The sequence below is a fragment of the Suricata suricatta genome, chromosome X (assembly GCF_006229205.1).
Source record: "Suricata suricatta isolate VVHF042 chromosome X, meerkat_22Aug2017_6uvM2_HiC, whole genome shotgun sequence".
Classification (NCBI taxonomy): domain Eukaryota; kingdom Metazoa; phylum Chordata; class Mammalia; order Carnivora; family Herpestidae; genus Suricata; species Suricata suricatta.
This window is the reverse complement of record NC_043717.1, coordinates 44,046,774-44,066,421: the sequence shown is the minus strand read 5'-3', so window position 1 is coordinate 44,066,421 and position 19,648 is coordinate 44,046,774. Positions and strand designations below refer to the sequence as shown.

The 19,648-nt window shown below is 37.8% G+C and overlaps 1 protein-coding gene across 1 annotated transcript in view; it reads left to right on the top strand.

The window, feature by feature from the left end:
- WNK3 (WNK lysine deficient protein kinase 3) overlaps positions 1 to 19,648 on the top strand; it is a 175,942-nt gene that overhangs the window by 114,430 nt on the left and 41,864 nt on the right. The window contains exon 11 of the mRNA XM_029930827.1: positions 9,525 to 9,672. Within this exon, the coding sequence (XP_029786687.1) occupies positions 9,525 to 9,672 (148 nt within the window). The remainder of the gene's footprint in view (positions 1 to 9,524; positions 9,673 to 19,648) is intronic.

The following is a 19,648-nucleotide window of genomic DNA, read 5'->3' as shown; positions in this document are numbered from 1 at the left end:
TTTCCTTTGCCTTGCAGAAGCTTTTTATCTTGATGAGGTCCCAAGAGTTCTTTTTTGCTTTCATTTCCCTTGCCTTTGGGGATGTGTCAAGTAGGAAATTGCTGCAGTGGAGGTCAAGGAGGTTGTTTTCCTACTTTCTCCTCAAGGATTTTGATGGTTTCCTGTCTCACATTCAGGTCCTTCAGCCATTTTGAGTTTATTTTTGAGTGTGGTGTAAGGAAGTGGTCTAATTTCATTTTTCTACATGTTGCTGTCCAGCTCTCCCAGCACCACCAGCTAAAGAGGCAGTCTTTTTTCCATCGGATACTCTTTCCTGCTTTGTCAAAAATTAATTGGCCGTACATTTGTGGGCCTAGTTCTGGGTTCTTTATTCTATTCCATTGGTCTATGTGTCTGTTTTTGTGCCAATACCATACTGTCTTGATGATGACAGCTTTGTAGTAGAGGCTAAACTCTGGAATTGTGATGCTTCCCGTTTTGGTTTTCTTCTTCAATATTACTTTTGCTATTCGGGATCTTTTGTGGTTCCATACGAATTTGAGGATAGTTTGTTCTAGCTTTGAGAAGAATGTTGGTGCAATTTTGATGGGGATTGCATTGAATGTGTAGATTGCTTTGGGTAGTAATAACATTTTCACAATGTTTATTCTTTCGATCCATGAACAGGGAATGTTTTTCCATTTCTTGGTGTCTTCCTCAACCTCTTTCATAAGTTTCCTATAGTTTTCATCATATAGGTCTTTTACATCCTTGGTTAGGTTTACTCCTAGGTATTTTATGGCTTTTCGTGCAATCGTGAATGGGTTCAGTTTCTTGATTTCTCTTTCTGCTACTTCATTATTGGTGTATAGGAATGCAACTGAATTCACTACATTGATTTTGTACTCTGCAACTTTACTGAATTCATTGATCAGTTCTAGAAGGCTTCTGGTGGAGTTGATCGGGTTTCCATGTAGAGTATCATCTCGTCTGTGAAAGTGAAAGTGAAAGTTTGACTTCTTCTTGCCAATTCTGGTGCCTTTTATTTCCTTTTGTTGTCTGATTGCTGATGCTAGGACTTCCAGCACTATGATAAACAACAGTGGTGAGAGTGGACACCCCTGTCGTGTTCCTGATTTCAGGGGGAAAGCTCTCAGTTTTTCCCCATTGAGGATTATATTAGCTGTGGGCTTTTCATAGACTGCTTTTATAATATTTAGGTAAGTTCCTTCCATCCCGACTTTCTCAAGAGTTTTTATTAAGAAAGGGTGCTATATTTTCTCAAATGCTTTTTCTGCATCTATTGACAGGATCATATGATTTTCATACTTTCTTTTGTTAATGTGATGGATCACATTGATCGATTTGCGAATATTGAACCATCCCTGTAACCCAGGAATGAATCGCACTTGACCATGATGGATAATTCTTTATATGCTGTTGAATTCACTTTGCTAGTATCTTGTTGAGTATTTTTGCAACTGTATTCATTAAGGATATTGGTCTGCAGTTCTCTTTTTTTATTGGGTCTATGTCTGATTTGGGTATCAAGGTGATGCTGGCTTCATAGAATGAGTTTGGAAGCTTTCTTTCTATTTCTATTTTTTGGAATAGTTTGAGAAGAATGGGTATGAGCTCTGCTTTAAATGTCTGATAGAATTCCCCTGGGAAGCCATCTGGCCCTAGCTCTTATTCTTTGGGAGATTTTTAATAACGGATTCAATTTCTTCAGTGGTTATCGGTCTATTCATGCTTTCTATCTCTTCCTGTTTGAATTTTGGCAGTGCATGTGCATTTAGGAATTTGTCCATTTCTTTTGTGTTGTCCAGTTTGTTGGCATATAAGTTTCCATAGTAATCTGATGATTGCTTGTGTTTCTAAGGGATTGGTTGTAATAGATCCTTTTTCATTCATGATTTTGTCTATTGGGTGCTCTCTCTTTTCGCTCTGAGGATCCTGGCTAGAGGCTTATCGATTTTGTTTATTGTTTCTAAAAACCAACTCCTGGTTTCATTGATCTGCTCCACTGTTTATTTGAATTCTATTTATTTTGTTCTGCTCTGATATTTTTTATTTCTTTTCTTCTGCTGTTTTGGGTGCTCTTGCTGCTCCCCTTCTAGTTCCTTTATGTGCTCTGTTAGATTTTGAATTTGCGCTTTTTCTGGTTTGTTGAAATTGGTCTGGATTGCAGTATACTTTCCTCTTAGGACTGCCTTTGCTGCATCCCAGCGATTTTGGATTGTTGTATTTTTATTTTTATTTGTTTCCATATATTTTTTAAATTTCTTCTCTAATTGCCTGATTAGCCCAATCATTCTTTAGTAGGGTGGTTTTTAACCTCCACATTTTCCAGACTTTTTCCTGTGGTTTATTTCAAGTATCATAGCATTGTGATCTGAAAGTGTGCATGGTCTGATCTGAATTCGTTTATAGTTATGGAGGGCTGCTTTATGCCCCAGTATGTGATCTATCTTGGAGAATGTGCCATGTGCACTCAAAAAGAAGGTGAATTTCCTAACTTCAGGATGTAGAGTTCTAAATATATCTATCAATTCCATCTGTTCCAATGTGTCATTCAGGACAATTGCTTCTTTAGTGATTTTCTGTGTGGTTGATCTATCCATTGCTGTCAGTGCAGTAATAAAGTAAAGTCCCCTGCAGTTAGCACTATTTTGTCAATAAGATTGTTTCTTTCTGTGATTAGTTGCTTTATGTATTTGGGTGCTCCCGAGTTAGGCACATAGATATTTATAATTGTTAGCTCTTCCTGATGGAGAGACCCTGTCTTTATTATATAATGTCCCTCTTCTTCTTTTGTTACTGCCTTTACTTTAAAGTCAAGTTTGTCTGATATTAGTATAGCTACTCCAGGTTTCTTTTGGCTTCCAGTCGCCTGATAGATATTTCTCCATCCCTTTACCTTCAACTGAAGGTATCTTCAGGTCGAAAATGAGTCTCTTGTAGACAGCCTATCGATGGATTTTGTTTTTTGATCCATTTTGCTACCCTGTGTCGTGTGGTTGGAGCATTCAGTCCATTTACATTCAGTGTTATTATTGAAAAGTGTGGGTTTAGATTTATTGTGTTCTCCCTAGAATTCATGTTTATAGTGGTGTCTCTGGCACCTTGTATTCTTTGCAACATTTCCCTTAGCGAGTCCCTCTTAGGATTTCCTGTAGGGCTGCTTTGGTGGTCATGAATTCTCTCAATTTTTGCTTCTTGCAGAACACCTTTATCTCTCCTTCTATATTGAATGAGAGGCTTGCTGGATTAAGGGTTCTTGGCTGCATGTTTTTTCTGTTCATCAAATTGAAGATTTCCTGCCTTTCCTTTCTGGCCTGCCAAGTTTCGCTAGATAGGTTTGTAACCACTCTAATAGGTTTCCCTTTGTATTTGAGGGCCCTTTTTTCTCTAGCTGCTTTTAGAATTCTCTCTTTATCTTTATATTTTGCCAGTTTTATTATATGTCGTGCTGAAGGCCTATTCAAGTTACGTCTTAAGGGGGTTCTTTTAGCCTCTTGAATTTGAATGTCTATTTCTTTTCCCAGATTTAGGAAATTCTCAGTTATAATTTGGTCTAGTATCCCTTCAGGACCTTTCTCTCTGTCTTCCTCTTCAGGAATTCCTATGATAGGGATGTTGTTCCGTTTGATTGTGTCGCTCAGGTCTTGAATTCTCCTTTCCTGCTCCTGAATCAATTTCTCTCTCCTTTTTCCACCTTCCTCTTTTGCTATAACTATATCTTCTAATTCACCTATTCTTCTCTCTGCCTCGTCAATCCTTGAGGTAGCTGCCTCCATTTTGTTATTTGCCTCATTTATAGCCTTTTTAAACTCCTCACACCTATTTTCAACGTTCCTAATCATTGTCTCAGTTGCTTCTTTGATGCTTTTTTCAACCCCAGCGATTAATTTTATGACAAGTTTTTTAAATTTTTGTTCCGGTATGTTGTCTAGATCTGCCTTGAGCAGTTCTTTGGCTGTGACTTCTTCCTGGAGATCTTCAGGGGAGAGTTACTGCATTTTGTCAATTTGCTTGTTTTCTGTCTCTTGCCAGATTTAAAAAGCTTGTTGTGCACTGTGCATCTGTTAATATTGCTCTGTTAAAGGAGGCTTATTGACTGTCCAGGGCCAGTCGTTTCAGGAAATATTATTTTAATGGTGTCTCTCAGTTTCTCTTGTTATGCCTTTAAATATTTTATTTCCCTACTCAGTGATATTTGGGACTTGCCATCATGCACACTTTGGCTTGTTTCTTGGTGTAGCCCTAAGAATGAAAACAGACAGGCAAACAGAGGGAATAGAAGCACACAAACGCACAGACAAATCAAACAAACAAACAAATTAAAAGGGGGAAAGAAAAGGAAGAAAATGGAGAGGGACGAGATGAAACAAGAGAAGAAAAATAAAAGGAAAAAAAGGGGTCAGAGACAATGAAGGACAAGGGACAGTCTAAACGTGTATGACCACTTGAGGGGAGAGGTATGGATGAGATACAGGTGAATATATCTGCATTGCAAGAAAGAAAAAAAAAGAGGGGGAAAGTAGAAAGGAAAATAAGGAGCAAAAATTAAACAAGTATTAAGTAAGAAAGGTAATAATAATAAAAAATAAGTACAAGAAAAAGAAGAAAAAGGGGGAAAAAAAAGAGCAGCAGCTCCCCCTTGTGGATAGGCTTGGTGTGGTAGGTCTTCTAGGCTGCTCTTAGAGGCTCCACCTTGGTAGCTGCAGAGAGTAGAATGGAGGTATGCCAAGCTCCACTGGAACTAGGCTCTATTGGCCACTGTAATGAGTCCTGTCTTCTTGTGCCGCAGCTGAGCCATGTTGTATTTTCCAGGCCTACCTCGGTTCAAAGTCCTAGTCCATGCACTTTTATGCTATCACAGATGAGATGTACTTGCTCTGCTGGCTGGCTTCGTAGCGGAAGGAGTCAGTTCCTCTTCACGCAGGCTGGGATTTGCACTGCTGCTGCCTGTGGCGAGGTGTGCTGCCTGAGGTGAGGCGCGCAGCAGGAGGTGAAGTGCACACCATCACAGACAGGCTGCAGACTCCCAGCCCCCAGCCAGGATCGTGTTCGTGGGGGATGGATGAGTTTGTCTTGGCACCAGCTGGGATTCACGCTGCTCCTGCCCGAGGCGCAGGGTGCTGCTGGAAATGAGCTGCTCACTCCTGCAGCCGGAGCGTGTGTCCCAGCTTCCACAGCTGCCCACTCCCTGCCAGGATCATGCTGGGGTAGGGGCTATTTTTTTCCCTGTTGGCGCCCCGGATTCGAGATTCGCACAGCCAATGCTGGAGGTGAGATGTGCCATGGAAATGAGGTGTGTGCTCCCACTCCCGCAGCCAAGGTGGAAGTGAGCTTGGGGCCGTGGCCACTGACTCCCCGCCAGCATGGCACAGGACTGCAAGCTGTTCTTTCTTTTGTGCCAGCCGGGTTCGGGATTTGGGCTGCCCAGCAGTTATATATGGGGTGAGAGTTTCTTTCTCCATGTGCGGTTAAACATTCTTTATCTCTTCCCCAGAGACAGTACTGTGAATGTGTTCAGTTTCTCTATCTCTTCCATTTGTCTCTCAGGGGCTCCACACGCTTGCCCCACATTGGGCTGGGGCTCCCACCTCCCCTGCCCGTCTTGGGCTAGCCCGTTTTCCAATCTCCCCAGTTCGCACTCACTCAACTCAAGTATCTTTGAGGTTGTCTTCTTTCTGGTGTCCATATTTTCTCCTTCCGCTCTTGCAGATGAGAGTAATGTCCTTCTCAGTTCGATAGATCGGGCAGATTAAGTAAGTTTACAGAGCTCCCTTCCTCTCCGCCATCTTGGTCCTCCTCTAAAACCATTGTTTCTCATTAGAGGACCATACAGGAGGGGAAGGGGAAAAATAGTTGGGGAGAGGGAGGAGGCAAACCATGAGAGACTCTTGAATACTGAGAACAAACTAAGGGCTAATGGGGATGGGGGAGAGGGGAAGGGGAGGTGATGGGCATGGAGGAGGGCACTTGTGGGGATGAGCACTGGGTGTTTTATGGAATCCAGCTTGACAACTATAAAAGAAATAAAAATCATTGTTTCCTTGTTGATGTTCTGTTTAGATTATCTGTCCCTTGATGTAAGTTGGGTGTTCAAGTACCCAACTATTATTGTATTATTATTGATATTTATATTTTTTATTTACTGTTTTGTCTTTTGTTGCTTATAAGTTGGGTGCCTAGTTATTAAGAATTGTTACAACTTTTTGTTGGATATCCCCTTTATGATTATATAGTGTCTTTTATCTCTTGTTACAGTCTGTTTTAAAGTCTATTTTCCCTGATATAAGTATTGCTCCTTGTCTTTCTGTTGACATCCATTTTTATGATAGACATTTTTCACCCCCTCATTTTCATTCTGCTTTTGTCTTAAGTTCTAAAATGAGTCTCTTGTAAGCCACATATAGATTTGTCTTTTTTTCCCCCACTCTGTTGCCCTATTCCTTCTGATTGGAGCATTTTATCCATTTACAATAAAAGTAATTAATGATAATGTATTCTCATTTTAATATTTGTTTTGGGGTTGTTTCTGAAGATTTCCTCTGATCATTTTTATCTTTCTCTCTTTAATTGTTTAATCATTTTCCTTATTGATATATTTGGATTTTTCTCTTTATTCCTAACATACTTATTAATGGCTTTTGAGATATTGTTACCATTAGGTTTGTATATAACTTCTTATGCATATAGGTGTCTATAGTAATTTTATGGGTGTTTAAAATTGGAACCATTCCTTACTTCTCTCCTGCCCATATTTTAGGTATATTTTATCATATTTCACATATTTTACATATTTTACACATTTTCCTTTTGTTTTGTGAATACCTTGACTGATTTTTGACAGAAATATTATTTTTTACTCCTTTTGGTTCCTACTTTTATACTGTCACTTCTGGTCTTTCTTTCCACTCAAAGAGTCCCCTTAAATATTTCTTACAGGGCTGGATTTTTGGTCATGAACTCCTTTAGTTTCTATTTGTGCAGGAAGCTCTTTATCTCTCTTTCTATTCTTAATGATAGCCTTGCTGAAAACAGTATAGTTGCTTGCAGATTTTTCCTGTTTAGCAGTTTGAATATATCAAGCCACTCACTGTTGGGCTTGCAAAATTTCTGCTGAAAAGTCTCCTGCTAGTGGTTTTGGGTTTCTAGCCTTTTGGATATCTTTTTTTCCCTTGCTGCTTTAAACTTTTTTTAATCACTATATTTTGCCAATTTAATTATGGTATATCTTGGTGTTGATCTCCTTTTGTCAATATTATGGGAGTTTTCTATACCTTCTGGATCTGGATGTCTTTTACTTCCCCAGATCAGGGATATTTTCAGCTATTATTTTTTCAAGTAAATTTTGTACCCTCTTTTCTCTTTCATCTTCTAGGACTCCTATAATATGACTGTTACTACATTTGGTGGAGTCACTGTGTTCCCTAAGTCTATTTTCATTTTTCATAATTCTTTTTTCTCTCTTGTTCAACTTGATTACTTTCCATTATTCTGTCTTCTAGGTCACTAATTCGTTCCTCTACTTCTTCCATCCTGCTGTTCATTCCATCAAGCGTGCTTCTCATTTGGTTTATTGAGCCCTTTATCGCTGCTATGTTATTCCTTATCTCTGTGTTAAGGGTCTCACTGATGTCTTCTACTCTTTTTCAAGTCCAGTGAGTATCTTTGTGATCATTACTTTAATTTCTCTATCGGGCATGTTATTTACTTCGTTTCTGTTTTGCTTAGATCTCTGGCCATGGCCTTGTAGTGTTCTTTCATTTGGGATAAATTTCTCTGTGTTTTCATTTTACCTACATTTCTGTGACCATTTGTCTGTGTTAGGAAATAAACTATGTCTTCTGTTCTTGAGAGTAATGGTCTTATGATGAAGACATTCTATAGTGACCTGCCATGTAGTGTCCCCTGTTCCCCTGGACCTGGTTCTTCCTGGAGTGTTCTCCAATGTGTGCTGCCTGTGCTCTTATGTTTTGCCTTAGCCACTTTAGCCTTCAGGTCAGTCGTCTGAAGAAGCTCTATTTACCTGTTGCAGGGAATGTCTGGCCCCTAGCCTGAATGTGGCATGTTTTATCTTAGGTTTGTTCTGGTCTGTTTGTGAAATGGTACCTATTGCCACTGCTGCTATAACTGAGATTCCTTAAAACTCCTGAGTAGGGAAGTGTGGTGTGAGCAGGGTTCGGGGCCAGTTTTCTGGAGGAGGGGTCTGCCAAGGCATTAATGGAAAATTAGAAGAGTGGTTCTACTGGAATATGGGGGGCAAGAGTTGGTGTAAGCAAGTGTCAGTTTTGTGCTGGTTCCTATAGGTGAACCTGTGCTTAGGCTTAGGGTCAGTGGAGAGAAATGGCACCGCCTTGTTCTTTTCTTTCTGAAGATTTCTCTGAACCCTACCTCTTTTGGATGTTGTCCAAAATAAACAAATAACCCTCTACACTGTGTACACCAGGTGCTCTTCATATCACTGTTTCTGTGCTGTATACCCACAGGTTGTTTGTGTACCTTCTTTGCAAGAACAATATAATGCCCTCCAGTGTCTACCCTAGCCAAGCCTGGTGACCTTTAAAACTCCAGGTTTTATGCCCCTCTAGTTGCCAGATGTCATGAAGTTTGGCCCCTCTTGCTTTACAAGCCAGTTACTATAGGGTTTGTTTCCCTCAAGCACTCCCCTATGTATTACTCTGTCTCACCCTTCTCTGCAACTATTGCATCCTCTCCACTGTCATGGCCATGGTCCATTTCACTCCCCAGCCATGTCTTTGCACTTTCTACCTTCTTCAGTGTGGCCCCTTTTCTACCGTTAGTTGTATAGTTTTCTCTGACAGTCTTCAGGTCATTTTCTGGTGTATTTAGAATTATTTGATAGTTATCTGGTTGTATTTGTGGGATGAGGTGAGCTTAGAGTACTCCTACTCCACTGCCATCTTCCAGCAATCCACTACTACATTTTCTTTATTTGATTTTCATTTTTTTGTTCTTTCTCTTGCCCTATTCCTGTTTTTCTCACTTGGTCTGTCTATACCCTATAGATTTTTTCACATAAACAAGTATATTTTCAGTGGAAATTGGTTTTTAGAAGTTTTATTTGAACAAATTAATAATATGCACAAAAACAAACAAGATAAATCTGATCAAGGGAATCCTCTGATAAAAGGTTCCACAGAGGTCCATCACTGACAGTGTTTTCTTTCATTCCCACTAGTGTCAGGTGATTGCCAAATAAATACATATTATCTCAGTGTTTCATAACTTTTAAAAAAATCTCTATTGAGGTATAATTCACATACCATTGAATTTACCCTTAAATGGGTGTATAATATTTCTTATTTATTTTCCTTAAACTCATTATGTATTATTTTATAATTGGAATTTTTCTAGAATTTTACCATGAGATTAGAATTATTCTAGCCATCATAGAATTTCCAATATAATTCTGGCTTGGGTTAAATATTGGGCTTTGAGAATCATGAAATAATGTTTGCTCTGAGAAATTGAAAAAGAGTTGCTTTTGTGTTTTTTTAAATAACTAGTTTGAATCAAGATATGGCAGTTGTGAAAGAAAGCATCAATACCCCTGATAACCTATGTGGAAATGGCAAACAAGATCGGATCAAACAAAGAAGGGCTTCTTGTCCTCGACCAGAGAAAGGGACTAAATTCCAACTTACCGTCCTTCAGGTCAGTATGTAAATATTATTTGGTTAAGAGTGTGTATGGAGGTCTGTATTTACAGAGAGGGGCCTTGTTGCTTGAGAGGTAAGTATAAAGCATTGTGAAGCACTATGTTTCTTTCATTAAAATTTTTTCTGGTAAGAATATTATGTATTAGGAACTATAGACCAAATATAAGAAAGAAAATAAAAATCACTTTTTTCATCTTTTTCCTGTATGTTTGCATAGTATTTTACATTATTAAGATTGTAATAGTGCTAGTAATTGTGGCAAGTGTATTCTTTTTTGGTAGACACCTTAAATGTTATGCATTTGTTTTTATCATTTAATCCTTCAGTGATCCTGTGTGGTAGGTCTTAGCATACATCTCTGCAAATGAAGATACTAAAGATTAGAGGGGTAAAGCAATTTGCCTGTAGTCATTGAAATAGCAATTGATAGTCAGATTGGAATCCAGACTTTAAAGCTGATATTTCTAACTAATGTCGTATACATCTTGGATGGATGCTTAGACCATTATATAATTTCATATTCTTCCTTTTCTTTTGCTGAAAACAGATATACACACATGCATACATACTTTTAAATTTCATTGTTTTTAATTTTAATTCCAGAATAGTTAACAATGTTATATTACTTTCAGGTGTACAATATAGTTACTCAAAAATCATATGCATCACTTAGTGTTCATCATGAAAAGTGTACTCTTTAATACCCATCACTTAGTTCACCCATCCTGGACACACCTTGTTCTCTCTTTTTTTTTTATGTTGCATAGAGATCCTTTATTTTTTTAATTTTTATTTTATTTATTTATTTATTTATTTATTTATTTATGTTTTTATCTTAATCCCAGTTAGTTAACATACAGTGTTATGTTAGTTTCAGTTATACAAGGTAGTGATGGTGATTCATTATTTCCATAGAATCACTGGTATTCATCAGGACAAGTGCACTCCTTAATCCCTATCAGCTATTTAACCCATCCTCCCATTTCCCTCCCCTCTGGTAGCCATCAGTTTGTTCTTTATGGTTAAGAGTCTGTTTGATGATCTTTCTCTTTTTTCCTTCTCTCTTTTTTCCCCCTTTGCTCATTTGTTCTCTATAGTTAGGAGTCTGTTTCTTGATTGTCTCTCTCACCCTCTCTCTTTTATTTTAATCTTTGCTCTTTTGTTTTGTTTCTTAAATTCCACACATGAGTAAAATCTTATGGTATTTGTCTTTCTCTGACTGACTTATTGCACTTAGCATTATAATGTTGTACTCCATCCATTTTGTTGCAAATGAGAAGATATCACTCTTTTTTATGGGTGAATACCATATCATATGCATATCCCATATCTGTTTTAAAATTTTTTATTATTTATTTTTAAGAGAGAGAGAGTGCATGCACATGATTGGAGAAGGGGTAGAGAGGAAGGACAGGATCCAAAGTAGGCTCTGTGCTGACAGCAGAGAGCCCAGTATAGGGTTCAAACTCACGAACTGTGAGATCATGACCTGAGCCAAAGTCATACGCTTAACCAACTGAGCCATCCAGGTGCCCCATGCTTTTTTATCTGTTCATCAACCAGTGGACATTTGGACCACTTCCATATCTTGGCTATTGTAAATAATGTTGCTCTTAACATAGGGATGCATGTATCCCATTGAATTAGTGTTTATGTGGTTGCTGGATCATAGGGTAGTTCTGTTTTTAACATATTGAGGAACCTCGTACTGTCTTCCACAGTGGATATACCAGTTTGCATTCCCAGCAACAGTGCATGAGGGTTCCTTTTTCTCCATATCCTCATAAACACCTGTTGTTTCTTGTGTTGTTCATTTTAGTCATTGTGACAGGTGTGAGGCAATATCTCATTGTAGTTTTGATTTGCAATCCTGTGATAATAAGTGAAGATGAGCATTTTTCATGTGTCTTTTAGCCCTAATGTCTTCTTTGGAGAAATGTCTGTTCAAGTTTTCTGACAACTTTTTAATGGGATTATTTGTTTTTGTATGTTGAGTTTTATAAATTCTTTGTATAATTTGTATACTAGTCTTTTATTGGTAGGTAATTTCCAAATATCTTCTCCCATTCCATAGGTTGCCTTTTAGTTTGTTTCCTTTGATGTGCAGAAGCCTTTTATTTTGATGTAGTCCCAGTAGATTAGTTTTGCTTTTGTTTCCCTTTCCTCAGGAGACGTAAATAGAAAGAATTTGCTACTGTTGATTTCAAAGAAGTTAATCCTGTGTTCTCTTCTAGGATTTTTACGGTTTTAGGTTTCATATTTAGATCTTTAATCCGTTTTGAACTTATTTTTGTATATGGTATAAGAAAGGTGGAGGGTTTTTTTTTTGCATGTTACTGTCCAGTTTTTCCAACACCATTGTTGAAGAGACTGTCCTTTTCCCATTGTGTATTCTTTCCTGCTTTGGTCAGAAATTAACTGACCCTAAAGTGTGGGTTTATTCTGGATTTCCTATTTCTTTTCATTGGTTTTTGTGTCTCCTTTTACTGTTTGATTACTACAGCTTGGTAGTATAACTTGAAGTCCAGATTGTGATGCCTTCAACTTTCCTTTTCCTTTTCGAAATTGAATTTTGCATCTATTTTCATCAGGGATATTGGCCTATAGTTCTCTTTTTGAGTGGTGTCTTTATCTGGATTTTGTATCAGGGTAATGCTGGCCTCATAGAATGAATTTGGAAGTTTTCCTTCCTTTTCTATTTCCTTGGAATAGTTTGAGAAGAATAGGTATTAACTCTTCTTTAAGTTTTATTAATATTCACCTGTGAAACCATCTGGTCCCTAACTTTGTTGGGAATTTTTTGTTATTCACTCAATTTCTTTGCTGGTTGTCTGTTCAAATTTTCTATTTCCTTCTGTTTCAGTTTTGGTAGCTTATATCTTTCTAGGAATTTATCCATTTTTCTAGATTATCCAATTTGTTGGCATAGTTTTTAATAGTATTCTCTTATGATTATATATGTGGTGTTGGTTATTATTTCTCTTTCCTTATTTGTGATTTTATTTATTGGAGCTCTTTTTCTTTTTTCTTGAGAAGTCTGACTAGAGGTTTGTCAATTTTATAATGTTTTTCAAAGAACCAGCTCCTGGTTTCACTGATCTGTTCTATGGTTTTTCATTTCTGTATCTTTTATTTCTACTCCAATCTTTATTATTTCCTTTTTTCTTCTGCTTTTAGGTTTTGACTGTTGTATTTTTCTACTTCCTTTATGTGCATGTGTACATGGTCAGGTTGTTTATTTGAGATTTTCCTTCTTGAGGTAGGTCTGTATTATTGTAAATTACCTCTTAGAACCATTTTTGCTACATCCCAGAGGTTTTGGATCATTGTGTTTTCATTTTCATTTGTTTCCCTGTACTTTTTAGTTCTTATTTTATTTCCTAGTTGAGCCATTCATTGACCAGTAGCATCTTATTTAACCTGTATGTATTTGTAGTCTTTCCAGATTTGTTATTGTGGGTGACTCCTAGTTTAATAGCATTGTGGTCAGAAAATATGCATCATATGATTTTCATCTGGAATTTGTTGTAGTTTGTTTTGTGAACTAATATGATCTATTCTGTAGAGTGTTGTGTGCACGTGGAAAAATGTGTATTATGCTATTCTGGGATGGAATGTTCTTAATATATGTCTGTTATATCCATCTGATCCAGTGTGTCATTCAAAGCCATGGCTTCCTTGTTGATTTTGAGTTTAGATTATGTGTCCAGTGATATAAGTGAGGTGTTAATGTCCCCGACTATTACTTTATTATTATTGATTAATTCCTTTATGTACTGTAGCAAACGTGATGCAGAAACCAAGGCCAGATATGGAAGTAAAAAAGCCCTTATTGGGAGTGCTCTTGGGCGAGGTTCCCTGGTTCATACAGAAAGGGGCCAGGGAAGTTGCGCCCGGGAGTGGGGTAGCACATTTTTTTATGGTGTTGGCTGTCAGACGGGTGGTATGAAGTGTTCTGGGTGAGGACGTGTCTGTTGTTTAGGTGGAAAAGTTCGGTGAATGTTTCCCTTGAAAGTCCCCAGGTTGGGGAGTGTTGAGATAGTGAGTGGCTCTTGTTGTCTGGGCACCTGAAGGTCACACCTGCCTCCCCGGCCAAACACTTTATGCTTGTTATTAACTATTTTATGTATTTGTGTGCTATCACCTTGGGTTCATAAATATTTACAATTGTCATAGGCTCTTGTTGGATTGTCCCCTTTAGTATTTATTGTGTCCTTTTTTGTTTCTGTTCCTTTCATAGTTTTAATGTCTAGTTTGTCCAATATGAATGTTGCTATTCAGGCTTTCTTTTGACTTCCATTAGCATGATAGATGTTTTCCATCCTCTCACTTTCAACCTTCAGGTGTCTTTAGTTCAAAATCAGTCTTTTGGAGACATAATGTAGATGGGCATTGTTTTTTTTATCCATTCTGTTACCCTGTGTCTTTTTATTGGATTATTTAGTCCATTTACATTCAAATTAATTGATAGATATGTATTTATTGCATTTTATTACTTGTTTTGTGGTTGTTTATGAAGATTTTCTCTGATTACTTTTTGTCTTACGTATTGCTGGGGTTTTTTTAGTGATGTATTTGGATTTCGTTCTCTTTATTCTTTGAATATGTGTTAGTGGTTTTGATATATGATATAATGTTGGATATATGATATAATATGATATGACATCTTCTGCATATTGGAATTGATAATTAAGTTCATGGTTGTTTAAATTCGAACTCCTTCTTTACTCTTCTGCTCCCCACATTTTGTATATATATTAGTTCATTTTATCCTTTTTTTTAGTGAATTTCTTTACTGCTTTTTTAGAGAAATATTCATTTTTACTACTTTTCTATTACCTACATCTATAATGTCACTTTTGCTTTTTCCTCTCCACTCAGAGTCCTTTTGAATATTTCTTAAAGGGCTGGTTAAGTGATCATGAGCTCCTTTAGTATTTGTGAATCTTTTATTAATGTTTTTTTATTTTGAGAGAGAGCACATGAGAGAGGAGGAGAGAGAGTAAGCATGAGCAGGAGTGGGATGGGGGAGAGAGAATAGAATCTTAAGCAGGCTCCGTCCTGTCAGCGCAGAGCGTGACACAGGGCTCCATCTCTGAAACTGCAAATCATGACCTAAGCCAAAATCACTTTACTGACTGAGCCACCCAGGTGTTCATGAAACTCTTTATCTCTTCTTTTATACTGAATGATAGCCTTGCTGGATAAAGTATTCTTAGCTGCAGATTTTTCCCATTTAGCAATTTGAAGATGTCATGCCCCGCTCCCTTCTGGCTTGCAAAATTTCTGTTGAAAACTCTCCTGCTAGCCTACATCTTTTCTCTTAAATTAAGGACTTTTTTGTCTCACTGCTTATGAGTTTTTTCTTTGTTACTATATGTTGCAAATTTAATTGCAATATGTCTTAGTGTCGATCTGCTTTTGTTTATTCTCTTGGGGGTTCTCTGTGCCTCCTGGATCTGGATTTTGTTTCCTTCCCCAAATTGGGGATGTTTTCAACTGTTATTTCTTGAAATAAATTTTCTACTCCCCTTTTCTCTCTCTTCTTCTTCTGGGACTCCTCTAATTCGAATGTTTCTACATTTGATGGAGTCACTGAGTTACCTGAGTCTATTCTCATTTTGCATAATTCTTTTCTCTTTTGTTCTACTTGATGACTTTCCATTATTCTGTCTTCAGGTCACTAATTCATTCCTCTGAACTTTTCATCCTGCTGTTCATTCCAAGTGTGTTTCTCATTTCATGTATGGTTCCCCTTATCTCTGCTATATCATTCCTTATCTCTGTGGTAAGGATCTCACTGATGTCTTCTACTTTTTTCTCAAGTCCAGTGAATATCCTTATAATTTTTTAAAATTCTCTATCAGGCATGTTACTTATATCTGTTTTAATTAGCTCTCTGGCTATGGCCTTGTCCTGTTGTATTTTGTCTCCTCATTTGGTCTGCCTGTCTTTGTCTGTTTCTATGTGTTAAGAAAGTCCCCTATGTATGCTTTTCTTGAAAGTAGTTACTTTATGAAGAAGAGGCCCTGGATGCCATGCAGTGCAGTATTGTTCACCAGCACCTGGCATTTCAGGAGAGTATCCTATGTGTGTTGCTTACACCCTGCTGTTGTGTTTGAGTCAGTTTTCCTTTCAGTCAGGTTGTCTGCCATTACTCTCTGCTTGTTGTGGCTGTGCTTGGTCTCTGGTGTTAGTTGGGCCCAGGCAGGCCTATCAGTGAGGTCATGCCCACAGGGGAATTTGGAAGTGAAGCTGCTGTGTTAGCAAAGTTTGTGCTGGACCATGAGTCCTATGCAGGATCCCATGAAGGGCTGCAGGATCTGGAGACTGTGTGCCATTGAGGCCAGGCCCTAAGTTTGGGTTCAATGTGTGATGGTGGCTGAGGATCACAATTGTGCAAAATAGATGAGGTGGGTGGGTGTGCATAGCCTGATGTGGTGCTGCAGATATGTTTGTCGCCCTGTGGCAGCTGTACACCTGGCACTAGGCAGGGTACCTGTGTGTCTTTAATAAAATTTGCCCTGAGTCTAGGGCCAAGGCTTGCAGGCTTAGAGCAGGCAGTCCTCGGCAGAACTCATGGGCATGGAACACTGCTGGCAGGTTAGGTAGCAAGCGTCTGTGCAGTCTTGCCTTTTGCAGATGTCTGTGTGCTTACGCTGTGGGCAGGAGAAAAAAATCATGTCTGCCAGCTCCCTCATTTTAGAAAACGTCCCCAACACAGTCCAAAATCAGTATGAACAGATCTGACTCCTGTTTCCTCCGGCTTTGTGTAAACTACCATTTTTATGTTGCCTCTCTGCAGTTTGCTGTCTCTTTAAGGGTGGCAGCCCACCTGTCATTCACCCACTTGGTTTGCCCAGTGCTGAGTCAGCTGAATTATAAAGCTTCAGGTTATAAGCCCAACTGTTTTTACAAACTCATAGAATTTAGTCCCTCTGGTTTTGTGTGTGAATATGTGTGTGTGTATTTTAAGAGAGCTCAAACAGGGCTGATAGAGAATCTTAAGCAGGCTCTGTGCTCAGTGTGGAGCCTGTTGTGTGCATTGATCCATTGCCCCTGGGATTGTGACCTGAGCCAAAATCAGAGTTGAGCACTCAAGAGACTTTGCCACCTAGATGCCCCTTGCCCCTCTGGTTCTTAACGCTAAATTTTGTGGGAATCAGCATTCCTCCTGTGAACTATCTGGTGTGAGGGTCAGTTTCTCTGCTCTCTTTGTGCATATAGCTTCGTCCCTTCTGTGGGCAACCTTTTTGGCCTCTAACCTTTCTAACCTTTCAAATGCAGTTTCATCTCTAGTTGTGGAGTTGGTTTTGCCTGTCTTTGGATCACTCTCTGGTTTATTAACTTGAGTGTGGATTATATCTAGTTGAAAATGTAGGAAGGGTTGAGCTCTGCATCCTCCTACTCCACCATCTTCCCAAGCTCTGACTCTCTCTTCTCCCCATTCTGTAATGGGCTTATATTTTTATGTTGAGTTTTATAAGTGTTTCATGTATTTTGGGTTTTTAAATTTTTTTAAGTTTTATTGAGCTACAGTTGACATATAACATTGTATACATTTAAGGTGTACAACATAATGATTTGATATATGTATTTATTGGTGTTTTTAAAATTTTTTATATTTAAATTTCAGTTAGCATTCAGTGCAATATTGGTTTTAGGAGTAGAATTTGGTGATTCATTACACTGCTTCTCACAAGTGCCCTCCTTAGTACCCATCACTTATCTAGCTCATCTCCCACCCAACTCCGTTCATCAACCCATAGTTTGTTTTCTGTTATTAAGAGTCTCTTGTGGTTTGTTTCCCTCTCTTCTCTTTCTCCCCTTCTATATGTTCATCTTCTATGTTTCTTAAATTCCACATGTGAGTGAAATCATATGGTATTCGTCTTTCTCGGAGTGACTTATTTCACTTAGCATATATATTCTAGCTCCATCCACATTGTTGAGAATGGCAAGATTTCATTCTTTTTATGGATGAGTAATATTCCAGTGTGTGTGTGTGTGTGTGTATGTGTGTGTGTGTGTGTGTACCATATCTTCTTTATTCTTTAGTCGATGGACTTTTGGGCTTTCTCCATAGTTTGGCTATTGTTGATTCCTTAAATATTTTGGATACTAACCTTTTATTGAATAGGTCATTTGTAAATATCTTCTCCCATCTGGTACATTGTTTTTAGTTTTGTTCATTGTTTCTTTTGTTGTATAGAAATGTTTTATCTTGGTGTAGTCCCAGTAGTTCATTTCTGCTTTTATTTCCCTTGCCTTGGGAGATATATCTAGAATAATATTAGTATAGCCAATGTCAAGAGAAATTACTGCCTCTGTACCCTTATAGGAATTATGGTTTCAAGTTTCACATTTAGTTCTTTCATCCATTTTGCATTTATTTTTGCGTATAGTGTAAAAAGTGGTCCAGTTTCATTCTTTTGCATGTAGCTCTCCGGTTTGACCAATACTAATTTTCAAAGAGCCTTTTTCCAGTTGCATGTTCTTGCCTCTTTTGTCAAAAGTTAATTTACCATATAATTGGGGGGTTATTTCTACGCTTTAAGTCCTGTTCTATTGATCTGTGTGTGTCTGATTTTTGTGTCAATACATTACTCTTTTGATTATGATAGCTTTGTGGTATAACTTGAAGCCTGGAATTGTGATACCTCTAGCTTTACTTTTCTTTTTGAAAATTGTTTTGGCAAATCTGGGTCCTTTGTGGTTGAATACAAATTGTAGGATATTTGTTCTACTTCTGTAAAAAATGTTCTGATGGGGTTTACATTAAATCTATAGATTGCTTTGGGTTATATGGTCATTTTAATAATATTTGTTCTTCCAATTCATGAGCATGGAATATCTTTCCATTTGTTTGCATTGTCTTCAATTTCTTCCATCAACATCTTAACAGTTTTCAGAGTATAGATCTTTCATTTGGTAAGTTTATTCCAAGATATTTTATTCTTTTTGAAGTAATTGTAAATGGGATAACTTTCTTTCTGTTTCTGGTGATTCATTATTAGTGTATAGAAATGCAACTGATTTCTTTTTTTAATGTTTATTTTTGAGAGACAGAGACAGAGCACGAGTGGGGAAGGGCAGAGAGAGACACACACACACACAGAATTTGAAGCAGACTCCAGGCTCTGAGCTGTCAGCACAGAACCCAACAGGGGGCTTCAAACTCCCAAGCCATGAGATTATGACCTGAGCTATGACCTGAGCTGAAGTCAGACTCCTAACTGACTGAGCCACCCAGCCGCCCCAAAATGCAACTGATTTCTATACATTGATTTTTGTATCCTGCAACCTTTGTAAATTCATTTATTAGTTTTAGTAGGTTTTTTTGGTGGTTTTTCAGGTTTTTTACATATTGTATCCTGTCATCTGCAAATTGCAAAAGTTTTACTTATTTCTTTCCAATGTGGATTCCTTTTGTTTCTTTTTGTATTTGATGGCTGAGGCTAGGACTTCCAGAACTGTGTGGAATAAAAATGATGAGAGTAGACATCCTTGACTACTAGGGGGATAGTTTTTAGTTTTTCAGCATTGAACATGATATTATCTATGGATTTTTTTATATGTGGCCTTTATTATGTTGAGGTATGTTCCCTCTAAACCTAGTTTGTTGAGGATTTATATCATAAAAGAATGTTATGCTTTGTCATATGCTTTTATACATCTGTTGAAATGATCATATGGTTCTTATCCTTTCTCTTGTTGATGTGTGTATCACATTGATATATTTGCAAATATGGAGCCACCCGTGCATCCCAGGAAAAATTTCACTTGATAGTGATGATTTTTTTAATGTGTTATTGGATTCAGTTTGGTAGTATTTTGTTGAGTACTTTTGCATCTATGTTCATCAGTGATTTTGGCATGTGTTTCTTTTTTTGTAGTGTCTTTATCTGGTTTTGTAATGCTGGTTTCATATAATGAATTTGGAAGCTTTCCTTCCTCTTCTGTGTTTTTGC